Raw genomic sequence first — 26,601 nt, 5'->3', positions numbered from 1 at the left:
TCAATTGATAAATAAATAAATCAAGTGCAGATATTTCAAAATGAATTTAACAAGTAAATTTAGAGGAAACTTTGAATTGCCTGATATAGTTAGCAGTGGACAGAAAAGACCCCCAGAGGCGCTTCTTAGCACATCATGCAGGAATTAAAGAATTTAGCCTGTGGCGAAAAGTGCTCCAAGACAGCGCCTTCTAGAAGGGATGGAAGGGATTTTTCATGATGGCATCCAATTTAGCCACCATCCTCTTTTCCACAACAGCTTCCATTGTGTTCAGGATTTGCCCTGTGATGGAGCAGGCTTTCCTGATCAGTTTGTTCAGGTATTGTGCTTCTTTTAAGCTCAAGTGGCTTCCCCAGGAAACTGCAGGGTAGAACAACACAAATAGATAAAATGTGACTTTGTAAACATTTATATTTTGTAGAATTCATTTTAATTAAATTTGTTATCATATAGAGCACTTCAATTTACAAGTGCAGTGTACTGTATACATTTACAAATATGTCCATCTTTGCTTTGCTTTAATCTACTTAATCCAACTATAGTGTTTCAGGGGGACAATGCGTAACTTACATGGCATACTTGAAACACCCAAAATGATATGTAGTTATGCGCAAAAAATCAATTCTAAACTCAAAGTACTGCACTACTTACACATACACATACATTTATCTCTATGCATATTGTTTATTTCTCAACTGGGTCCATAAGGCTCCCAGATAAAGTATTTATTGATTAAGGAGAGCTGGCAAATGGGAAAACATAAATAACATAAAGTACTTGGATTTCATAAAAAATAAATATGTAATTGAAGGGTCCAACGAGATTTACTTTTACAACCCTGCACAAACTTCCTTAGTTCTATTAAGCATCCACATGGTGGTAAGGCCATGGGAGAGGAAAGGCATTTGCAGATCTGTTTGCCTTCTTGGCAAACTCTCATTTTTACACCTTGACAGTTTGCATGTCATGTTAACGGTGTATGAGCGAGAGTGAAGAATCATCAAAAGTTAAGGCTCTCTGTACAGTCCCACTTATTCCTAGGTTATGATGTCAATTTGCCAAAGTGGCAGAATGTTACTCATAATAGTGACTAACCAGGAGCTGAACATTACAGGTTTTGGATAGTAGGAGTACAGAGAAAAGGAGTAGGTGTCCTCTTAGTAAAAGAGGACAGATGACATCAATCAGCAGTGTCCTTATTTTGGCCTTGACAGAGGGGGCAGATGAATATATTTAACAGCACAGTATGAGCCTGTTGCAAGCAGCGCAATAATACCACCACCCACACATCTAACGATTATAGAAGCCTGTTGGTTAAGGCAAATATTTCTTCAGCTCAGCAGGCACTGGTTCACTGTGACACAGTATTAGACAACCTGGGTCAAAAAATTGATGAATGGATGAATAGATGCCAGGAGTAGTAAATTTCTATGCTCTGTATTGAAGACTGAAAACAGCAAAGTTATAAGTCACAGTCCTAGATGGCTAATGATGCTATTACCTGTGGGCCCTTGTCCGTTGATAGCATGTGAAGCTATCTTTAAAGTTTGGTTAGCAAACCAAGAATCTATATGATACTGGAATGATCTTACTGAGTAACATTTATAAGTACTCCTAACTAATAGGAGTGGTGGCTCTGAGGCTAGGAATCTGTGCCAACAATCGGAAAGTTACTGGTCTGAATTCTGTAGATACCAGTAGTGACTCTACTTTGTTGAGCCCTTGAACAAGGCCCTTAACCTGCAATTGATTTGTCTTGGGTATGACGTTACTCTGCGTCCAGCCCTGCAAGCAGGTCCTCCAACTTACAGGGAAAACTTGGGGGTTGGTGATAGGATTGGCCCTCAAGACACTGTAAAAAAAATTCACATTGTTCCAGTGTGGTGCTGAGGTGTCACCCGCTGTATTCAGGTCCCAATCCAGTTGGTTTGTCGTGTGTTGGGTGCGGCAAGTGCTATAAGTGCATGCTCCCAACCTAACTAATAACGAGCTCTTCTTTCATATACTCTCTGCCCAGCCTTTACTCAACAAGATGTTATGTATGCAGCACAGGAAGTCTGATATACTTCTCCTATAGTATCTCCCATAGTCTTTGCAAATTAGACAGTTGTGGCAGTCTACTCCAAGTAACTTTATCATCTCAAAACATGCTAGATTAAAATGATAATTACTAGCAGGGAGGCCACTGAATTCACATGAACTGAAAGGTCTCTGTCTTACTCATATGAAAGGACTATATGTTTGCCTCATAAATAACTCCAGTTCAATCACACCACTACCAGACTGCATTACTTGGCCCTGTAAGAAGTATCCATTGAATAACAAAGGATTCTTATCAAATCATGTTCATCAACAGGATCTGGAATTCATCAGGCTAGGTAATTTTTAGCTGCTGCCCCCGCGACCCGACCTCGGATAAGCGGGAGACAATGGATGGATGGATGGAGGTAATTTTTTCGTAGTACACAAAGGAGCTGGAATTCATCAGGCTAGGTATTTTTTTCTAGTACGATCAAACCTTCCTATTTTGATTTTCTTATAAAAACATGATGTACTTAGCAGAATAATGGGGCCATTTCTGTCTTTATTGGACAGTGGCTGTGGGCTTAGATTAGTAGGAAGAGGAGTTGTATTCTATTATAATCCTTACAATAAATTGACAGTTGGATATACTGAAGGTAAAAGAAGGCGCAGTGGTAGCGCTGCTGCCTCGCAGTTAGGAGGCCTGGGTTCGCTTCCCAGGTCCTCCCTGCGTGGAGTTTGCATGTTCTCCCCGTGTCTGCGTGGGTTTCCTCTGGGCGCTCCGGTTTCCTCCCACAGTCCAAAGACATGCCGGTTAGGTGGATTGGCGATTCTAAATTGGCCCTAGTGTGTGCTTGGTGTGTGGGTGTCAGGGTGTGTTTGTGTGTGTCCTGCGGTGGGTTGGCACCCTGCCTGGGATTGGTTCCTGCCTTGTGCCCTGTGTTGGCTGGGATTGGCTCCAGCAGACCCCCGTGACCCTGTGTTCGGATTCAGCGGGTTGGAAAATGGATGGATGGATGCACATATTATAATTAACTTTTTACTTGCATGTCTCCCATAGATTAGTGACAGTAGTACAATACCAATTATAGACAATAAATACAAACAGCAAATACAACACAATACATTACAAAAAAAATCAAGTGGTATATAAAGAAAAAGCTGATGCAGTTGTCAGTATGGGTGGCTGTTGAAAAACCTAGTGATCTGTGGATATAAACCATCCCCGAAATTAATAGTTCTAATGATCCTGTGTTATTTGTCAAAGGAGGGAGAAAAGTGATTGTGTTGAATGACAGAAATCTTTAATAACACTATTTTCTTTTCGAAACACAGCACACATTATGTATGTCATTTGTTCTTTGTGTTCCTGAGCAGAACATGTGCCTCATGAAGAAATCATGCAGGACTTTACTGTGCTCCTTTTAAATTTGTTGAGCATAGATAAAAACATCTGGTGTTTCTTTATACATCTGAGAAACTAAAGATGTTGGTCAGTCTTCTTGACAATGGCTGAGATATGGTAAATGCAATTTAGGTCATCAGTGATGTTAATTCTAAGAAGTTTAAAGCTACTGATCCTCTCAATAAAATGCAGACCACAGTCTGGTGTCATGGATTTCATTTAAATAAATGTTTCAAATTTCCCCTGCAAAGGTGTTTGGGTATATACTTTATATACTGTATGTATTTTTTTATTCGATTGATCTATTGGAGTGTTGCAAGTGAACTTTCTGAACTTCTTTAACCACTGTAATTAGACAAAAGACAATCCTAGGCTTATATAGACATAGATAAGGAAGACAGCTAACAAGTGTTAAATCATCTTACCAGGAAAGTTAGATACTCAAAGCACAAAACTAATCACATGATCCAAGCTATGCCATGTTTTATGTGTTGCTAAAAGAAATTAATGGTTCTGTAATAGCACTTGTCATGCATGAGTGACCAGGTGTCCTCTTCCAGGCTGAATTAAGGTAAGCAATACCACTCCCAGGTGAGAAGGGGCGGTGTTACCACTGGTATTTTCTTCCACTCTCCTTCCCTCACAGCTCCAAGAAGACAACCAATTAAACCGAGAGGGGTCTGGCTGCATCCACTGTCAGCTGCGAAACTCACTCTAGACAGGAAACACGTGACTTACATGTAAGCTCATTTTTGTCAATTTGAGTCAGATATCCCTTACCCAACCCTAATCTTAACCAAAGGGTAACCATGCGCATTATTTGAATAACCTGAACACCCACAATCTCAATCTTAACCATAGTATAACAAGGTGTATTGCAAAAGAACACAGTATTGACCATGGAGATCATATGTTTCCTGTCTAGCATGGAGCTCCACACCTTTCGTTAGCTGCAGCCAGACACTCTTGAAGAAGGCTTGCAACCCCGACAGTGATGCCCTGAGCAAGCCTCTCTTCTTCCAGTTGGGAAGCCATAAAGAGAGACGGTCCTGGAAGGTGGCATCTCATCAACAAGCTCCTGAGTGACAACAAAGAAGACACAAACACTGTAGCAAATCCTGCATTGCCCAGTCACCGTCTTATTTTGTTGTGCTTTTGTTTTGTTGATGTTAATTAAATGGGGATTACCTGGTTGGTACCCCAATGATTCTTGCTGTTCCGAGCTGGATCCTCCTGCTGGTCACACACACTACATACAGTTAACAAGAACACAAAGTATGTATGAAATTTGAATACATACACACACATTTATATATATATATATATACATATATATATATATATACACACACACACACACATATATATATATACACACACACACACACACACACATATATATATATATATATATATATATATATATATATATATACTAGCAAAATACCCGCGCTTCGCCGCGGAGAAGTAGTGTGTTAAAGAGGTTATGAAAAAGTAAAGGAAACATTTTAAAAATAACGTAACATGATTGTCAATGTAATTGTGTTGTCATTGTTATGAGTGTTGCTGTCATATATATATACATATACACATATACACACACATATACACACATATACAGATATATTATATATACATATACATATATATTTTTTATATATATATTTTTTATATATATATATATATATATATATATATATATATATATATATATATACAGATACACATACATACATACATACATACATATACACACATAGATGCACTTACAATAACATAGAAATCAATATAAACAACATTAACATCATTATCATATGAGAATATGAAGTAATATATAAGAAGCACATTTCATATAAATATAAATAATTAAACAGTAAAATCTTCTTGTATAATTTGCTACCGTGGCTTTTCGTTGGTCTGTCCAGGATTTTAAATCACCTGTAGCTTGCAAACTGTTTCACCTATTGACTTGAAATGTGGTACACATATAATACGTCACGTCTGCTATCCGCTTTATGGGTGATGATTGTATTACTCTTTTTATGTTTATTTTATTTTAGAATCAACTCCTATCTGCGCACACCAGGGCGGCCGTGGGCAGATGCGTATGGTGTATTCAGTCCATGTTATCGTGCATTGCGCTGTCACTGGTATTTTGATAAAAGAATTTGAACAATATATAAGAAGCGTATAAATTATTAAACAGTAAAACATTAACATTTAAGAAGTAAAGTTACATTGAGTACTACTGCAGTGCCTTCGGGTATACCTCATTTTTTCTTTGCCCATTACATGCTTAAATGTATATATTTTTTGGTGTACCTACCCGAGAACATGCGACATGTAACCGACCGTGGGAGAAGCATGGATTTTAAAGAAGCGTTGAGTTCATCTGCTGGTCTCCCTCGTGGAATAACTGGTAATGTTTCACTAAAATCTACAGCGAGTAAAACGACATTACCTCCTTTTTTTTTTGTACGATCTCTGAGATGTTGCTTTTTTCGGTTCAAGGCTTCATAAGCTCTTTTATGTTCCATGGTGTACTTAATAAGTACTAATTATCCCAAACCATCATCTTTGAATGTTGCAAGACTTTCGCCTTGTATGTAGATCGGGGTAATTACATTCATTGCATTCCTAGTCTGAATCACAATCTGATTGTATGGGTGGTTACCTGGCACTGTAGGGTTGACACCCGTCCTTTAAAATACGGAATCGTGCCGCGTTTGACAATGAAATTGCGCGTCCCGTTTTGAATCAATACTGGACGGGATTTATCCCGTATTTTTTTAATCATTTTTTTTTTAAAGCAGCGTCTCATGCAAATCATCCCACACGCATTTTATGAAGATGCCTCCTTTCCTACTTTTGATTGGGTAATACTTGATGTCATCGTTAGTTTGATTGGTGTTTTTAACTGTCCAGTGAGGAGGGCGTGTCTTTTAAGTACAGTCTGCAAAGTGTTGGCACTGAGATGTGGCGTTAGCGCCATACTTGAAGCCCCTAACGTTGCGGTCAGCAAGTCGGCTAACATCCGCCATGTGCTGTCTTTCAGTTGCGAGAAGCAGATCATAGAATGGTTGAAACTGTTGCCCCTAACGTTGCGCCACGGCGTGTGGTTCGTTTATACCTCGTGTCTTCTCATTAAACTTTTATCTCGCGAATATGTTATTGCAATCCGCAGCGGGAGCGTTTCTATAAACTTTATTTAAACTTACGTTTTACACCGTGGTTTGTTTCCCTTATGAACATGCTTGTATGCTTAACTCGCTCCGTTCTCAATTGTTTAATTAATTTTTTGCTCTTCGCTGTTTGCGGCTGTTCCTCCATTTCCCCCTACTTCGTTCTTTTATCTCGCGAATATGTTATTGCAATCCTTAACGGGAGCGTTTCAATAAACTGATTGAAAATAGTTTTGCATTTACCTTTTTAGTAAAAGGCGAGCTTTTAAGCCTGAGAAATCACCCCGTAAATGCACACGTTTAATTGGACATGTGTTAATATGTATGGTTACACAGTATTAAAAGACAGTGAACAACGTCAGTTACCTTTGTTCCCGCGTTTGATAAAAGGTGAGCTTTTAAGCCTGAGAAATCACCCCGTAAATGCACACGTTTAATTGCACATGTGTTAATATGTATGCTTACACAGTATTAAAAGACAGTCAAAAATTAACGTCATTTACCTTCGTTCCCGCGTGCGACTCGTGCTGTAAATCTCTTCCTTGTTTTTAGTTCACGTGATTACGTAGGAGGCGTGATGACGCGATACGTGACTCCGCCTCCTCCATTACAGTGTATGGACAAAAAATATGTTCCAGTTATGACCATTACGCTTTGAATTTCGAAATGAAACCTGCCTAACTTTTGTAAGTAAGCTGTAAGGAATGAGCCTGCCAAATTTCAGCCTTCTACCTACACGGGAAGTTGGAGAATTAGTGATGAGTGAGTCAGTGAGTGAGTGAGTCAGTCAGTGAGGGCTTTGCCTTTTATTAGTATAGATATATATATATTGTGAGATAGGGCCGGCCATTCATCCCGGCCAATACACCCAGGCCGCCAGTTGGAGCCCTCCTCGCAGCATGGAGGTGCCCCGAATGCCAGCAGGGAATCATGGACAGTGGAGTTATAATGCACGGCCCTGCTGGATACCATGGGGGCCGCCAGGAGTCGCAGCAGGGAGGCCCAGGGATTTATATTTTCCGTATAGCCCGGAAGTATTTCCAACTCACGGGAATGGAAGAAATGATATATTTCCGGGCTGAAGAAAAAGAGAAGTATTTACTTGACCTGGAAGTGCTGGATAATCACATGGACTGAGGGCTCAAAAGCACTTCCGGGTCGAGGACTATAAAGGACTGTGGGAGATCCCAGACAGATGAGCTGAGTTGGGAGGCAGGGTGGCTAAGCGTCTGGGAGTGGAGGATTGTTTATTGGTTATTAGATTTATTGAGTATTGTGGAGAGGAGAGTGCTTTGTGCACTTATTTATAATAATAAAAATTATTATTGGACTTTTATCTGATGTCTGACGTCTGGTCTGAGGGTTCAAGGGGTCGACAGTGCCTCCAATTGTTTATATATATATATATAAAAAAATGGTCATATGGAAAAAGACATGGAGGTTATGATTATAACAATAGCTTTATTATCTCAGTAGCTTTATTAATTAATTCAAAAGAATGTTACAATGCACTTAGGTACAATCTCTTAAGTAGGCCTTGCGTACTCACAACTGTAAACCTACATTTGCTCACCCCTACTATATATAGTACTGTGCAAAAGTTTTAGGCAGGTGTGAAAAAAATGCTGTAAACAAAGAATGCTTTCAAAAATGGAAGTGTTAATCATTTATTTTCATCAATCAACAAAATGCAGTGAATGAACAAAAGAGAAATGTAGATCAAATCAATATTTGGTGTGACCACCCTTTGCCTTCAAAACAGCATCAATTCTTCTAGGTACACTTGCACACAGTTTTTGAAGGAACTCGGCTGGTAGGTTGTTCCAAACATCTTGGAGAACTAACCCCAGATCTTCTGTGGATGTAGGCTTCCTCACATCCTTCTGTCTCTTCATGTAATCCCAGACACACTCGATGATGTTGAGATCAGGGCTCCATCACTTCCAGGACTTCCTGTTCTTTACGCTGAAGATAGTTCTTAATGACTTTGGCTGTATGTTTGGGGTCGTTGTCCTGCTGCAGAATAAAATTTGGGGCCAATCATACACCTCCCTGATGGTATTGCACGATGGATAAGTATCTGCCTGTATTTCTCAGCATTGAGAACACCATTAATCCTGACCAAATCTCCAACTCCATTTGCAGAAATGCAGCCCCAAACGTTCAAAGAACCTCCACCATGCTTCACTGTTGCCTGCACTCATTATTGTACCACTCTCCAGCCCTTCGACAAACAAACTGCCTTCTGCTACAGCCAAATATTTCAAATTTTGACTCATCAGTCCAGAGCAATTGCTGCCATTTTTCTGCACCCCAGTTCCTATGTTTTCGTGCATACTTGAGTCGCTTGGCCTTGTTTCCATGTCGGAGGCTTTTTGGCTGCAACTCTTCCATGAAGACCACTTCTGGCCAGACTTCTCCAGACAGTAGATGGGTGTACCTGGGTCCCACTGGTTTCTGCCAGTTCTGAGCTGATGGCACTGCTGGACAGCTTCTGATTTTGAAGGGTAATAAGCTTGATGTGTTTCATCTGCTGCACTAAGTTTCCTTGGCCAACCACTGCATCTACAATCCTCAACGTTGCCCGTTTCTTTGTGCTTCTTCAAAAGAGCTTGAACAGCACATCTTGAAACCCCAGTCTGCTTTGAAATCTTTGTCTGGGAGAGACCTTGCTGATGCAGTAGAACTACCTTGTGTCTTGTTGCTGTGCTCAATCTTGCCATGACATGAAACTGTCTTCCACCACCTCACCTTGGTAGCAGAGTTTGGCTGTTCCTCACCCAGTTTTAAGCCTCCTACACAGCTGTTTCTGTTTCAGTTAATGACTGTGTTTCAACCTACGTGTGACATTGATGATCATTAGCACCTGTTTGGTATAATTGGTTGATCATACACCTGACTACAATCCTACAAAATCCCTGACTTTGTGCAAGTGTACCTATAAGAATTGATGCTGGTTTGAAGGCAAAAGGTAGTAACACCAAATATTGATTTGATTTAGATTTTTCTTTTGTTCAATCACTTTGGATTTTGTAAATTGATAACAATAAACAATCATTATTTATATTTCTGAAAGCATTCTTTGTTTACAGCATTTTTTCACACCTGCCTAAAACTTTTGCACAGTACTATATATATACACACACAAGAATACCACAATCAGTATTTATTTTTTTTCCTTACAAATATATTTATTCATGTAAGATCCGATTTAACAAGCAAGCAAGCAGCTGGATGGGGTAGTGTGTTTGAAAATGGCAAATCTGCTGCACATTCTTCATATCTACCACAATACAGACGTTTCATCAGAGCCACTCATGATAGTTGTCGACTGATGTACCCACTAGAACAGGGTATAAGAGGAAAAACCACTTCTTCTTTGAATGAAGTGGGTGACGCCAAAGATGGTATTTTATCCCTTTTTTCAAAGAAACATTAATTCCCTTTCTTGTATCTCAAAGTCATTCTTATTATCATCACCTACATCCACAAAGCATGGGTCATTGAGCTTTAAAAGGTTACACTTCATGAGCTCCACAGTTGCAATCAAAGACTCAGAGATACTAAAATGAGTATTTTATTTTTCCAAATTAGCCGAGCTCCCAAAATAGTACGCTGACAGGCAGGGCCGGATTTATATGAAAAGAGGCCCTAGGCTATTCCACTTATGAGGCCCTTTCACCTTCCATTTTTAAGTTTGTAAATTACATGAGAGATAATAAAATACGTAATACGCGTTGACCTTAACCAATACATTTTTATGTTTGTTTATTAGTCATAAGCGTAGAATTTCTCCTTATTTTCGGTTCAGTGTTTTAGTGTTCACTGTTTTTAGAATAGTGTAATTTTAAATTTGCTAACAATTTGAATGTAGGCCCCTCTTGATCTTGAGGCCCTAGGCTGAAGCCTAGTTAGCCTATAGGAAAATCCGGCCCTACTGACAGGTAACTGCTAAGTTCTTGATCTTCTTCTGATGGCCTGTGAAACATATCATCTGCTTGCTTTCTGTATTGAGATCCCTCCCCAATGTCGGCGCCTCTTTAAATGTTGCTTCCTTAGGCGTTCTTCTAGTTCGCCCAAATGGTAGATGAACACAAAAATAAAATAATATTTTTTTTGCATGGATGACTCACGAGCACACGAAGGTTGGGCCGGCTGATTTGGTACGAAGGGCATGAATTCGGGACAAAACCGGCACTAACAGTTAGCGCGAACCAGGAACAAAAACTAAAGCAGCGACGGTTGCCTCCCGGGCTCATATTCGGATCGGACAGGAAGTGCCTTGGCGGGTTATCGTGTTTTCACCCCACGTGAACCGTATAGTGACGATAAGTGACGGCTAACAGTTTTCCAAATACATTTTACTTAATTGCACTGAATTATTTGACAGAAGAGATTCGACCTAGGGCAATATGGCTGAAGTAATTCAGCAGAGAATAGAAGATCGCATCCCGGAGCTTGAGCAGCTGGAGAGAGTTGGTCTTTTCACCCCAACTGAAGTGAGGCGAGTATTGCGTCCAGCAGCTTAGATGTGCTGGTAGTGGCGATGTGGACAAGACGCAATTAATGTTGTGTTGTGCTGTGTTACAGGGCCATGCTTAAGAAAGTGTCAGCGCTTGAGTATAAACTGCACAGAAGAATAATCGGTAAAGACGACTTTATAACGTATATTCAGGTGAGGTTCTTCTACATTTGTATACACGTAGTGAGTTCAATATATTGTAGTGGTGAAGTTTCCATACACTTGTATAACGAACAGGCATGTCATGGCAGTGTTGGCCTTTCAGTCATTTCTACAGCTGTTTTTTTTTCCTGTGACAGAAATATCGTACAGCATATATTTAAAAAAACAAACGTTAGCGCACATGTTTTAATTTATTGTCAATTTTCTGAAAACGTAATAGGGTCTAAAATTTACACATACACCTACTTAAGACTATTAAGTACTGCTGAACGTCTGAATTAGTGTAAGCCGCAATAATTTGGGGTGTTTATTAGAAATGTAATACTGCATTATGTTAGAATTGTTTTATTGGATTGGATGTGCTGTCAAGATAAATGCAATTCATTATACTGCAGCAAACACTGAATTTAAATTAGTTAAATAATAAAGTTATTTAAAAATCACTCTCCTGAGCCTAAACAGCTTTACAAGCAGCAGTGAAATTAAGACCCCGCAGGCCCTCGCAATGACGTGCGTTTATCTTAACGGCATGTATTAATAAATTGGGAGTAATATCTGTATATGGTGACGTTTAAAATAATAACGAATACATGGATGTAGAAAATTGTAATTCTTTTTTTCTATTGATGTGTTCTTTCTTTTATTAATATTTTACCATAGCTTTACTATGTTATTTTCATTTGATTTTTAAAAAGCTCTATGTGCAAATGGGCCATTGAAGCAAATATCACTTTTTTTTTTTATACATATTTTGGTTGCAGTAGTTTAATTGAAACGTAGTCTTTACCCAGAAGTAAAAGATGCATTAGCATTTTAACTGTGCAAACATACAGTGGGGAAAGAAGTATTGAACACATCAACATTTTTTTCCAGTAAGAATATATCCAATGAGGCTATTCACATGGAATTTTCACCAGGCGTTTGGAATTAACTCAACAAAATCCACAAATATAAAGAATTAACAACATGAAAGGCCATAAATAGAGGTTATGTAATAAAGTGTCGTGACATGGGGAAAAGATATCGAACACGCTAAGAAAAAGAAGTACAGTAATCCCTCCTCCATCGCGGGGGTTGCGTTCCAGAGCCACCCGCGAAATAAGAAAATCCGCGAAGTAGAAACCATATGTTTATATGGTTATTTTTATATTGTCATGCTTGGGTCACAGATTTGCGCAGAAACACAGGAGGTTGTAGAGAGACAGGAACGTTATTCAAACATTGCAAACAAACATTTGCCTCTTTTTCAAAAGTTTAAACTGTGCTCCATGACAAGACAGAGATGACAGTTCTGTCTCACAATTAAAAGAATGCAAACATATCTTCCTCTTCAAAGGAGTGCGCATCAGGAGCAGTGACTGTCAGAGAGATAGAGAAAAGCAAACAAATCAATAGGGCTGTTTGGCTTTTAAGTATGCGAAGCACCACGGCACAAAGCTGTTGAAGGCGGCAGCTCACACCCCCTCCATCAGGAGCAGAGAAAGAGAGAGAAATAGAGAGAGACAGAGAAAAACAAACAAGCAAAAATCAATACGTGCCCTTTGAGCTTTTAAGTATGCGAAGCACCGTGCAGTATGTCGCTTCATGAAGCAGCTGCACAGAAGGTAGCAACGTGAAGATAATCTTTCAGCATTTTTAGACGAGCGTCCGTATCGTCTAGGTGTGCGAACAGCCCCCCTGCTCACACCCCCTACGTTAAGATCAGAGAAAGTCAGCGCAAGAGAGAGAGAAAAGTAAGTTGGGTAGCTTCTCTGCCAATAGCGTCCCTTGCATGAAATCAACTGGGCAAACCAACTGAGGAAGCATGTACCAGAAATTAAAAGACCCATTGTCCTCAGAAATCCGCGAACCAGCAAAAAATCTGCGATATATATTTAAATATGCTTACATATAGAAGCCGCGAAAGGCGAAGCGCGATATAGCGAGGGATCACTGTACACCGAGACAAGGAACAAGCTGAAATCCATAATTAGTTAGAAAGTAATTACACTTCCTATCTGTACAAATGAATATCATCAGGGTTAGTACATATTGTTTTGCTACTAAGGTGTCGCACAAGAAACGTCTCCTGATGGGTAAAAGCGAAGGGCTCTCCCATGACATTTGCAACCTGATTGTTACGAACCAAATCAATAGAACTGGTTACAGATGTATTTAAAAATTTTTGAGTCATCAGTAAGCATCGATTTGTATGATCACAATGTGTTTTTTTTTTTTTTTTGCTAAAATTTTAAGTTACTTCCTGTGAATGGCCGTATTGAATGTAAACATAGAAGATGTCATTCCCACAATGGTGTGCATACGAATTAAAGATCTGCAATTTTTGAAGGATTCAGAATATCGTCTTATTATTGTTGACAAATTCCCAGAAAATATTGAATTATCAATTTTGTCAAAAGAGCACACCCCTTGTAATAGACAATTGCAACATTTAATGCCTGGGTGTATATTTCTACATCAGTTTATCGATACTTTTGATTTTTAGGAAAAAAAAAAAAAAAGTTCAGTTTTTATCAAAAACATTAACGTTTTGGTGAGATTCTGAATTTTTGGTGGTGTAAATGTTGATGATGCATTTAAATTGTGATTTATTTTTCTTGTGCAGTGAAATTTTTGTGTGTAATTGTGTACTGTATATTAAGTAGTAAATTAGAAATGATGAAAAGATCCATTTGTTTTTTTTTTTTTACTTCTAGTATGAGATCAATGTTTTGGATCTAATTAAAAAAAGAAGAAATGTAAGTCTTAATTTTTTTTTTTTCTCTCCTTGCTTTTTGTTATTTAAAAGGATATTTTCAATAAAGCATTAAATTACTGAACGTTTAGGTTTGTCAAAGTATGATCTCAGCCATAAGGTGGGATTCACATAGATGGACAAAAATAAAAATATAAACAAAACCACGTGTTTTATGCAGCCAACAAAATCAGTTGGTGAAATGAAAAGCATTTCTGGATTTTTGATAAATCGCATCTATTCTCTAAAATATTTCTTACTAGTGGTCTCTTTATCCCTTTAGATGACACTGTAATCTTTTCAGGGTTAGATGAAAGTATATGGTGTCATAATTTTATATTACACTAGTTGTGTAAGCCCGTGCTGTAAAAAGCTGGAGAACCTAGAAACTATTGAAATCATCAGAAAAAAAAATGGAAATACAGAGTCGGTGGTTTCGTTTTGCAGACATGCCACCTTGTCTATCAGCGGCTAAGCGAGTTTGTCTCTGACCCGTTAACTTGGGGCCACCTTGCTGGATGTTTGACCTTCATGCTGTAGCCTCGCAATTCTTTCTTCTTCCGACTCATTAACTTGGGGCCGCCTTGCCGGCTCTTTGAGCTTCACTGCTGTAGCCTTGCACTTCCGGGCTGGACAGACACACACACACACTTCCACGCGTAGACGTTCATATATAAGACTAGCCACATTACCTGTGAAAAACAGGTAATACCAAATATTTCTAAATGTATTCTATCTCTTTCCTTATGTGTACCTTCAATGCCTGTCCTCTGTATCCTTGCATGTCTGAACCTGACCTACCTGTAGTTCTCCATCTTGAACGTTTTCTCATAAAACCTGCTTCTCTGACTGTATCATTTCTAGATCCCTTGCTTGCCTACTGTCTTCTTTTGTACTTCGTCTTTGAAGGCAACTCTCCGTGTGTCTCCTACTCCTTTACTCCTAATTGTTTGTCTAACACACCAATGCCAAACTGACCAATCAGATTGCTCATAAGGACCAAACACACACACACACACAAACACACACAAACCTTAGTGTTTTGCTTATATAGTAAATTTCCCTGGATATACTTAATGTATGAATATTTATTACAGATACCCAAGATTGCTGTTAAATATTATTGTAAATAATTTTTGGCGTTCTCTTCTTTCTTTTTCAGCGTATCAGGTATCATTTTAAAAGGGAAGAAATAGAATATCCTATCATCCAGAGAATATATGATGTTTTCAAAAGGGCAACTTCCAAGTGGAAGGTGAGTGTGGTAAAACTTGCCAAGTAGGTAATGTAGGGTACTTAACAGCAGGCAACCTCAGTGATTATACTACAGCTTCCCAAACTGGGTGTCTCAAGGGTAATGGTAGGTAATTATTACTTTCCATAAACAAATTAATCAATTTGTTTTTAATTTTTTATTTAAATTTCAATTTTGAATATACAGTAAAAGAAACAAATCTGTAACAGGGCTTTTAAATCAGCTAAAAGTTAAGATTTGAATTATTTTACCAAGTGTATTTTCAAAAATATTAGACTATAGCTTGATATCCAAATATACAGTGGAACCTCTAGATACGAGTTTAATTCGTTCCAGCACTGAGCTTGTATAGCGAATTTCTCGTATCTAGAACAAACTTCCCCATTGAAAAAAATGGAAATCCAGTTAATCCGTTCCGCACCCCAAATATATTAACATAAAAATCAATTTTCCTAACAAATAATACTGATAAATTATATATACTGTAGTCTACCTTTAATAAATAACACTGGTAAATAATATAACTGATTATTAAAAGAATCAAAACAGGTGTCCAAAGTGCAGTAGAGCATTCAATAAATCTTTAAATAAATAATCCTTAAAACAGTTGTGAAGTGGAGGTTTAAAATACACAAGAATAACAATCCTTTAACACGAGGTTAAAACTTGAAAAGGATGCAGTCTTTAAAAAACAGATGACAATCCCCGGTGCTTCTTCTCTGTTAGCGTCTCACCTGCGGGCTCTGCAACAGGCGAGACATTCTTAATGCAGCTGACCTTCTCTACACCGTCCTGCTTCAGCTGTTTGGCTCGCCTGTTCAGCTCACTGTTCAGCTACACGCGAGCCAGCACTCGCTCGCTCTCTCTCCTGCACCGACTTCCTGCCTGCCTGCCTGCGCTCTCTCTCCTCTCTTTTCTTTTACTTCTTCTCCCCCTTAACCGGCTCGCGCTTCTCTATATATGCGGGGAGGACATGGCAGCTGCAGCCCATCAGCCACAGGAACAATCATGGATGTGGGCAGTTTCCCACCTGTGCACTTAAGTGAGAAACGCAGACACCGCAGATCGCGGCTCGCAACTGCTACCACGCCCCCTCGCTAAGCCGCGAGCTATACCCACAGCCTGGCTCGTGGCTCGTTACGCGAGCCAATGCTCGCATTTAGATCTGAATTTTTCGCTCATACTTTCCTCGTATTTTGAATTTCTCGTATACAGAGGTGATCATATCGCGAGATTCCACTGTATTTGTACTGCATGTGCTTAGAACCATACGTGTTTCTTATTAATACTAGGGGGCTCCGCCCCCTGCTCGCTTCGCTCGCTAACCCCTGGCGTTGGGACATGACAAAGAGAGATGTATGAATTAGATATAGAATAGTGTGCAGCTTTGGATGATGCGCATAGAAATAACAAATAGAGTGTTTGGCATATATTAATGTTTTATTGGAATATTTCTTTGTATATAACATTAGTAGTAAAGATGGTGTCTTGTCCTTGAATGAGTCTTCCTTGGCATGGATCATTTATAATTTTAACTCTAACGTCAGATGAACGTCGAACACGTGAGAAGGCAACATTGCGTTGGAATGTAGGTGTGTTGTTTTTATCAGGACGTAAATGTAGAACAATATCTCTGTGAAATGGAGGCTCACCATCTTTACTTTGAAAGACAATTGCCACTTCATTAAAGACGGGCAGATTGTATCGTCTTGGATCTTGTTCTTTGTCCTTTATCAAGACCAAAGCAATTGTAGTTGCCGCTATACCTTCTGCATTTGCTTTTGTATTTGCCTCCTTTTCAACTTCATGTAGCATTTTTATAGACTTAGCTAATGGGTGATTGTTTATGACATGAGTGACGTTTCTCATTATAAGCTCTGTGCATTGTTTGTTTTCAGGAAGGTTCATGCGTTGATAGATTGCCTCATCTGGATCTAGGATGTAGATTTGTGCATATTTGCGTTGTTGATTTGTTTCAGGGTGCACTGTTCCAATGCGATGCAATATTTGTCCACATATGTGAAAGCAGTATGGGCCATTGCCTTTTGGTGGCCTGATATGTACTCCGGTAGATGCAAAAGCAAATGAACTATTGTAGGATCTAATGCAGTTCATAAAGTTTTTACTTTCAGGCACATCGATAGTTAGAAGCTTCTTTAGATATTCAGGATATGAATGTAAAGGAGGCAGTCTACTCTGACCTTTTTGACAACAACGTGTAAATTCATTATTTGTATTGCCAGTTGTTTCTTCTGTGAAGTTAAGTGAATGACAATGATTGCAAATGACATTCATTAATCCCAAAGAATTTTCCTCAATAGTGGATTCCTTATTGAAGGCGTTTTCAGCCATTTGGCGTAAGCGTTTAACAGGTGTGTGGCGTTGATGTCCGCGACGGGCATGTTTTGCTTTTTGCGTTTGATTGCCTTTTTGTTGCATGTCCATTATTTGTGACGCGCAATTTTTTTCTTTTTTTTTATTCGCCTCCGCTTTGCGCAAAGTCCGTTTCAGTCTACGCCGTGCATTGTTTGTATCGAGCCTTGTCCGTTTTTGTATGTCGGTCATTTGAGCTTGGTGCTTTTCGCGTCTTGCTTTTTTTTTTCTGTCAGTTCATTTGCGCGTTGTTCACGTCTCCGTTCATTTATTCTGTCTCTTCGCTCCCTTTTTTGTATGTCTGATACGCGAGCTCTTTCGGTTTGAAATCGTGCTTCTTTCGATGCAGCACTTTGACACGCGCGCTGAATGCGTCTACGTGCATTGTGTCGGTCCATTTGGGCACGTTCCCGTTATCCTTTCCGAATCGTTTTGTACCCGTGACAGTGTATTCATGACTTGTTTCTTTCTCAGCATGCGAAATATGGGTAAGTAATAAGGAGGATCGCACTCACTGTTAATATGTATCCTTTTCTGCAGTTGAACGGTTAATAGTGCTTTATTGAAAGGACATCCACCTATGCTGACACCTATGCCGACACCTATGCTGCCTAGTGTGAAGGTGTCGACGTTCACTTTAGAATATGTGGCTTTGGGTGTCACTTCTTATGGATGTGTGGGGGGGATTGTTGTTGCGCGAGCGTCTTCTTTCTTTTTGTGTTCCTGTGTCTTGTTTGAATCCCCCTCTTTGTGTGTGTCCCGTCCCTTGCTTGTAGGGTCTGTGGGGTGGTTTTGTGTTCTTTTTTTGTCTTCCATGGGCTTGTTGAATCCCCCTCTTGGTGTGTGTCCCGTCCCGTCCCGTGCCTGTAGGGTGGGGGGGGGGGGGTGTGGTCGTGCCTTGCTGTTGTGCGCTTGTATGTTCTTTTTTTTTGGTTTGTCTAGTTTCGTGTGCAATGTGTTTCGTGCTTTCCCCGCGTTTGACTACTTTTTTATGTGCCTTTTCCTTTTTTCGGTGCGTGCTCACTCCTTGTTTCTGTGGTCTTGTCCGCCTCTTGCGGCCCCTCATCCGCCTTTGTCGCCCTCTTTTGTCCGCCTTTCTCCGACTCTCACGGACTCTTTTTGCGCCTGCGCAGTACGTCTTTTTGCAGCTACGGCCCATGGCCGGATGTGCCTGCGTCCATCATCCGGTTTAGCATTCTCGGTTAGTAATATGGATTTTTACCTTTTTTGCTTGTGGTGTCTGTGTAAATCATGAAGTGCTTATGATTCATGCAATGATGCGTAAAAGTCACAGGTTTTAAGATAAAACTTAAAATAGAATACAGTAATCCCTCGCTACTTCGCGGTTCACTTTTCGCGGATTCACGACTTCGCGGGTTTTTAAATACAAGTGATTGCCCGCCTATCGCGGAAGTTATGTTCCAGACCCATCAGCAACAGAAGAAAATCCGCGATATAGAAAGACCATATAAATAAACATTTTTATAGTTTAAGCCTTAAAATACCCATCCCATATGCTTTAAACACTTGTAAACTTATAAAACACACTTTGTTAACACATATGATATGTGGATGTCGGGCTAAGGATATGAGTAACATCTCACTATTATAAAACATTTTAACTTCACGCAAGACATGACACTGAGACAGGAAAATTGGTGATGTACAGGCTTTTAAATTATTGACAGGCAGAGCGACAAGCAGCACAAAACCAGCACAAAGTCCACTTCTCCTCAGCTCCCCACCCCCTTGACAATGTGAACTGCTCCTCCGGGGAGGGGGGTTTGAGCCAACGTGCATTCAGCCCTCACACCTCCCCCCCCCCCCCCCCCCCCCACACACACACTCCTCCTTCCGAACGCGCAGAGCTACAAGCAGGCATTTTGGCAGAAGCAGCACAAAGTCCATTTCAGCTCAGCGTGAGTTCAGCTGCCCCCCTTCACAAAGCGAGTGCAGACACATTGACGTCTGATCGCTGCGTGCAGTGTGCAGTGTTGGTCTGAGGTGTTTAAGAATGTAGAAAGTGTTTAAGAGCATAGGAAGTGTTTATAAGAGTGTGGGAAAGGTTAACGAGAGTGAGAAAGGTTTATAAGAGTGTGGGAAGGGTTTATAAAGCCTTAAAATATGTATAAATATAGGTCGCTACTTCGCGGATTTTCACCTATCGCGGGGGGGCTCTGGAACGTAACCCCCGCGATAGGTGAGGGATTACTGTATCACACTTGAGAACACAGCCCTTCACAAGATAAAGGTCATCTGGCACACAATGGGATGTGATCAAAGAGAACACATAATGGGGTACAGCATGGATAGCCTCTTCCTTTCTGTAGTAACCATAAGAGACACTGACGGACTTGCCTGTGATTGCACAAACATTTTACATGTAGTCATTAAGTGATTCTTTTTTCATCCCTGACAGTCTTACTAAAATAACAAAAATGCAGTTGGTGGTTAACCGATTAGGTGTGCATGATCTGACCTGTCTTTCCCCCACACAGTTATAGCTGTTATAAAATTGTAATTGTAAAGCTGTTGTAATGCCAAAAGCAAAAACAGAAATGTGTCAGTTATTTGCATTTGTCTTTAATGTTAACTAAATCTCTCTATTGCGTACTGTAATGGATGATTAATTTCTAGCATAATGCAGCATTAATTCAGGAGTCATGGGTTCAACAGGCACAGAATCAGGATCAAATCAATAAGTTTAGGCTGCCAGAGAACTGTTTAAATAAACCTTTTCTTGGTACAACTTTAAATGAAAGAACTGAGATTTGGTTATAAACACCTGTTTCAAAATGCATTGTAAAGGGGTATGCTTAAGATGAAGAACACTGCCAGTTTTACTAATAAGGAAGTTACAGGCAAGAGTGAGTGTTCATCCTCTTAGGACAGTCCTTGAAAGCTTACAGAGGGCAAAATATGTTTCTATAGTAAAATGTATTCAAAAGTAGAATTTACGTGCTGTGGTGATGAGAACAGTCCTGTGCCTTTTATATTTAGTTTATGATGATCGCAAATGCTTTAAAATAAAGACATTTTAAAATTGCTTAACATCAAAAATGACCAAAACTTGCAAGTCACTTATGAGTCATAAACTATATAAAATCTTTCATTATAATTTTTTTTTTTTTCTGTATTTCTAAAAATTTAGCTGTGTACCTAAAAACACATGCCTCTTATTATAAGGTGGTATAAGCAGATGACATTAGGGATTTGAAACTGAAAAGGTTGGGGAAAGTACTGGAATTTACAGTTAGTCAGTGAGGATAATGCAGACTTCGTCTTTGAAAACCATATCAAGCTATTTATCTGTCATCCACCTCTTTTAATTAGTTTCAGTGTTGCAGGAATCCAAGGGTAATCCCAAAGGCTGTCCTTGCAAATAGGCTGCAAAGTGCTGGTGGTATTTATTGCAAATGTTTATTTCTGTTAAAATGTTTGCAGCATGTGTAGAAAAAACATTTAAGATTACTGTTACAGCTATCTATAGTTCATCAACATGTCCTGTGTTTTGATTATTAATGTGGCATTCATTGACATGTCCTGTATTTTGATTATTAATGTGGCATTCACCTATGAACTATAGATTGAATAGCCAACTCTGAGTAAATATTAACTTGTTTTATTTTCTATTCTTCAGGATGACATTCAGCTCTGGCTCTCCTTTGTTGCTTTTTGCAAAAAATGGGTATGTCTGTTTAAAGCATGATTATTTTATTTAAACTGTCATGGCACTTTATTTCTGAAAACCAACAAACACTTCTTTTTGCATTTTTGCTACTCTGTAGATCTCTGACCAAGTAATAATTTTATTCATTACTATTTTTCTTTTTATAGGGTACTAAGAAACAACTTAGTAAGGTGTTCTCTTCTGTGCTTGCAATTCATCCAGACAAACCAGGTATTTCTGGGGAGAAGCTTGCCTTGGGTGTAGCTATTATATTTACGTCATTTTATTCATTTATTCTTACCGGATATTTAAAATGTCTAGCATTGGGCCCTTTATTTAATTTTCTTCTATATGCCATTACAGTCATACAACATCAATATAGTATGCGCAGAATGGGCATGAAAAATGGCTTCTGTTCAGTGGTTACGCATTTAAATTTTATTATTTCTTCCAGCTCTGTGGATCACTGCAGCAAAATGGGAAATGGAAGACTGTTCCTCATCGGAGAGTGCAAGACAATTATTTCTACGTGCCTTGCGATTTCACCCTGACAACAAAAAGCTTTACCAAGAGGTGTTTTATTTATTTATTTATTTTTTTTGTTGAATTATTGAATGTTTGTGGATTCAGGAACAGTAATTTCTGTGATTAAATGCTTTTTGAAATATTTCATCTTTAGGAATATACCAGTCACTATTTTTGACAGGTCACGTTTCCTTTAAACACTAAAGGTGACTAAAGGTGATGTTAGTCACCTAGCCTTTATTTTTGTGCACAATGTCACGTTTTTATTGTGTTAAAGTTACATTTATATGGTTTGAAAAGATTTTTAATTAATGGGCCTCAAGCATTTCCTTATATATGCTTCTTTTATATAGTATTTCCGAATGGAGCTTATGCATGCCGAGAAGTTGTGTAAGGAGAAAAGCCAATTAGAACAAGCCAAGATTAACCTGGTAGGTAAAATAAACGCTAAATTAAAAATACTGCAGGTTACAAGAGAGAAGAAAAGAATTGTAGACGAGTTTCACAATATAATTCTGTTTAAGTTTGAGTATAAAATCCATGTGTATGTCCTGTACATCTGCAATATTTAAATATCTGAAATATTATTTAATTTGCAACTCAAATTTCAGAATGTATTGTGTAATGCCTTGTAACTGTTTACACTAAGAGATCAAAATACTTCATTAAAACAAAATTACACTTTCTGTTTTTGCAAATGCACTGTAGTAAAAATACATTGAGGTTTTACATAGTTGCAAAGTTGAATGTTTGTGGTTTATTTATTTCACCTACTCCAAACCCATGTCCGTGTATATGTAAGGAAGTAATTGTAACCACTGTATTACCACAAACTGTTTGTTAATTGAGTTTTCAGGTGTTAACCTCTAGCAAGAGGTTTGCAATATCATTACCAATGTACTGAAGAACCTCATATTTCTACCAGACTTGAATAATTTTTAAGTTGGAGTCCAGAGCAGTTATTTTACATTAAATAAGTATAACTCATGGCATAATGGTTTGAGATATTTTCTCGTGAACCCATTTTATTCTTCAGTGGGCACACAAGGTAGCTTGAGTAATTTGTTAATATTGCGTTTCTGCTCTTAGGCATATACTAATACAAAATGGTTTGTAAATTGAAACTTTTTCTCACAGAAAATCAATTTTTGGGTTTGTGCACTGTCCAGTATTGACTGCCCTTATTCAAGGTCAGTGGAAACAACGGACTACTGTCAGAAGATCTGGAAAGTTTTTTTTTTTTTTTGGGTTCCTGATTGTTCTAAATCCAAGGATCTCGTCTGCTTTCTCTATAATTTCTTTTGGTTGATTTATTTAATGATGCATCAACCGTCTAACTACTGTGTTTACTATAAATCTCAGTGTTTTAACATTTATGTTGAAAGAGTCTTCATATGTTTTGTTTACACTTCTTGATCTGTTCAACTGTATGCATTTTTATGATGTTCTGTTTCCTTCATCATTTCTCCCAGAAGTTTTCTGTTTCACAATGATGTTTGTTTTATATCAAAATTAATTCAGTATATTAGAAAGCATGAACAATTCAATTGAGAGCAGGACATTAGGCCTAAGAGAACATATTTCCTGCGTACCTAATATTTCCCAAATAGTGCTGAACTGAAATTAGAAGGTTTCTAAGGTACTGCTTTCAGATACACTTCTTCACATCTTGTTCTAGGTATTGTCACTTCAGTTAAACACATTTTGTCAGTTGTATGAAATTTACCCTTAACTTCCATCTGTCGTCCTGTGTTCTTATTTAAGAATGGATTTTGAAATAACTGCTCTCATTCACTCTTACGATGAAGATAATAAGTATTGCTGTCATGTCATACTTTTATGTGTTTGCCCAACGCAAAAACTTAAGGTCCTCCAGTATTTCCACGTTTTTTTTTTTATTTCTCCTAGTCCCACAGAATTAGAATCAATTTTAAAAGCTATTTTGTGGATTTTTCTGTAGTGCTTGCATATCCTTGTTTCGGCAAGGATACCAATATATTTACAGAGTGCACAGTTTCAGTGGACTTGTACTCCACACATCATGCGACTGGAATCGGTAACCTGTTTCTCTTTTTAATAATTTTTAGTAATTTCATTTACTTTTTAGGATGATTATGAATTTGCAGAAGAAATCATGAAAGGAGAATTGGCAAAGATTGTCTATAAAGAGGCCATTCAGAAAATATCTGGTGAGTGTCCCCTTTAAAAAAGTGAGAGTATTTGAGTGAGAGTTGGTCTAGATAGTGTTGCACATTATATTGGTACTGAAAAAGTACTGAACTACCAGATTTATAAAAGTGTATTATACCAGCATGGATAATTTGGTAATCTTACTACATGAAAATGTGACTGAAATTTCTTTATGTTGCCATGTTTGAAAAGTATGCTGTGGTACAGAGAGCAAAAATGTGTGGTACTCGCACACAAACTTTTGCCTGTAATCTAATTGTGTAGCAGTGCTGCTTCTGTTTGACTAGCAGCACACCAAATCATGCTAGCAGAGGTTTGTTACATACATTGTCAATTCATTGAAAATAAGAGATGGAAACGATTGGTAAAGCTATTTGCCCCCAATAGGGCTGTCAAATTATACAAAATGAGTGTTCAGATACTCATATTAAAAATAAGTAAATATTCCAATGGAGATAAAATGTTCTAAGTGCTAGTTTACGTACATTTGTACTTAATGAAGTATATACCTATCTATCTATCTATACAGGCACTTCCAGCCATACATCCGTTATCTAACCCGCTATATCCTAACTACAGGGTCACGGGGGGTCTGCTGGAGCCAATCCCAGCCAACACAGGGCGCAAGGCAGGAAACAAACCCCGGGCAGGGCGCCAGCCCTCCGTAGGGTACACACACCAAGCACACACTAGGAACAATTTAGGATCGCCAGTGCACCTAACCTGCATGTCTTCGGACTGTGGGAGGAACCCCGGAGGAAAAACATGCAGACATGGGGAGAGCATGCAAACTCCACGCAGGGAGGACCCGGGAAGCAAACGCAGGTCTCCTAACTGCGAGGCAGCAGCACTACCACTGCACCAACATAAAGGCACTTTATTATTTTTTTTTTTTTTCCTCGTGGTGTGTCTGCAAAGCATGCAGCTCTTACGACTTGTGCACTAATGCAGCCTTCTTTTGGAGGACACAGCCCTTCACAAAAATGGGATTTTCTCTGCATGAAAAATGACATGATTAAAGAGAAAATGGAACTAGGACACTTCACTTGCCTGTAATGCATATATGAAACCCATACAAAATTGTTCATGATTACTCAAACACATTAAACAGACTGGTTACTTTAATGCTCCACAGTAATGCTTTTAGAGTGCTAGAGAAGTGCCTATAATCTTGTTCTTGGTACAAAAAGCAGAGCAGTGTTGCTAGCGAAATCTGTCCGGTTTACAAATTATGGTAAAAATCTAGCAATTGATTAAAAAAAAAAAAAAAATTAAGGAAGAGATTTTCAAAACCCTTTCAAAATACATAGATATTGAAGCATAATGTACCTGGAGTGACATGAGGTTAAAATTAGTGCAGTCTGGATATTGGGAATAGTTGTGGGTAGATGAGTTCCAACATGTATACCTGTGTTTTGTTTTTGGTTTTTTTTTTTTTTTTGGTTAGAATTGTTACAATATTTTAAAAAATATGAAATACATCAGTATTCTGTTACTACAGTCAGTGTTTTAGTTTTGTCAATACTTTTTTGGTGTAAAACAATTTAGCATTTTATTTTGTGAAAACTACAAAGTTATCTGTTATTTGCTTTATTTTTTTGGAACTGGTACTGAGATGTGAAAGGTGGTAACGGTCACAGAATTTAATTCTAATTTTGCAATATCCCAGTGTTGTCCTAATAGAAATTCTGTTTTATGCCATTCCTTATATTTCAACGTTAAGTTCCTGTGAAGCTTTTGTTTGCTCCTTGTGGTCCATTATCTCTGCGTTGTGGTTGTTTTTAATTACATTGTTTTATGTCAGATGAGGACAGTTTAATTTAAGACATGATTTTGAAATGTGACTGGCTAAATCTGAATAGTGAAAAAAAATTCTGTTGTAATTTGCTTTAACTTCAGCCTATACTTCAGTTAAGATATTTTGATTAAGTTGTAGCCTGTTATTCATTGTTACTCATTTGTATGAACCGTAGGAACCACACTCAGTCTTTTTCTAGGGAGTAACTTAAAAGAGTTAAATGTGGAAAAAGTGTTTTAAGTGAAAAAATTTGTCATGGGTTTGTCAGGATCCTATTAATACAGGTTGGGGTTTTCAGTGTTTATTTATTTGCTGCAATTATTTTTGTATTTGCCAGTTATGATCTAGTTTGAACGTATCCTGATTTGGTCTGATAAACATGTGCACAGTCATGTCAGATTTGTATCTTTTGCCAAATTAATTAATTGATTTCAACAGTCAAAACAAAGGTCCAATATATTTTTAGTTGCAGTGTGAACTTTGCCTTGAAGCACTTGTTTTTTTTATGTCATGAAATGTTCAGTTGGGGTTCTATTGTATTACATTTATTAACTTGCACTAATGCTTGATCTGATCTAGAGCTACATTGAACTAGGATAAACTGGCTAGTATGTTTCAGTTTATACTTGTGTTGTTTGCTTTTTCAGGAGCAGATTTCATTTTGTCGTTACTGTCTGTTGCATCCCTCTTTGACTTTGCTAAGGATATTCAAGAGCAAGCCCTGCAAGAGTAAGATTTGTTGCACCTCATTTTTCTGTCAATT

The 26,601-nt window shown here is 38.4% G+C and overlaps 1 protein-coding gene across 1 annotated transcript in view; it reads left to right on the top strand.

Moving 5' to 3' along the window:
• Window positions 1–10,819: 10,819 nt before the first annotated feature.
• The window catches only part of utp6 (UTP6 small subunit processome component), a 33,501-nt gene continuing 17,719 nt past the window's right edge, over window positions 10,820–26,601 (top strand). Inside the window, exons 1-10 of the mRNA XM_028818842.2 lie at window positions 10,820–11,113; window positions 11,200–11,284; window positions 13,990–14,031; window positions 15,190–15,282; window positions 21,296–21,343; window positions 21,493–21,556; window positions 21,780–21,898; window positions 22,204–22,281; window positions 23,958–24,039; window positions 26,486–26,567. Of these exons, the coding sequence (XP_028674675.2) occupies window positions 11,022–11,113; window positions 11,200–11,284; window positions 13,990–14,031; window positions 15,190–15,282; window positions 21,296–21,343; window positions 21,493–21,556; window positions 21,780–21,898; window positions 22,204–22,281; window positions 23,958–24,039; window positions 26,486–26,567 (785 nt within the window). The 5' untranslated portion in view covers window positions 10,820–11,021. The remainder of the gene's footprint in view (window positions 11,114–11,199; window positions 11,285–13,989; window positions 14,032–15,189; window positions 15,283–21,295; window positions 21,344–21,492; window positions 21,557–21,779; window positions 21,899–22,203; window positions 22,282–23,957; window positions 24,040–26,485; window positions 26,568–26,601) is intronic.

The sequence above is a fragment of the Erpetoichthys calabaricus genome, chromosome 14 (assembly GCF_900747795.2).
Source record: "Erpetoichthys calabaricus chromosome 14, fErpCal1.3, whole genome shotgun sequence".
In the NCBI taxonomy this organism is placed as follows: Eukaryota; Metazoa; Chordata; class Cladistia; order Polypteriformes; family Polypteridae; genus Erpetoichthys; species Erpetoichthys calabaricus.
Note: the sequence above shows the minus strand (reverse complement) of the source record. Positions and strands in the feature narration are given on the sequence as shown.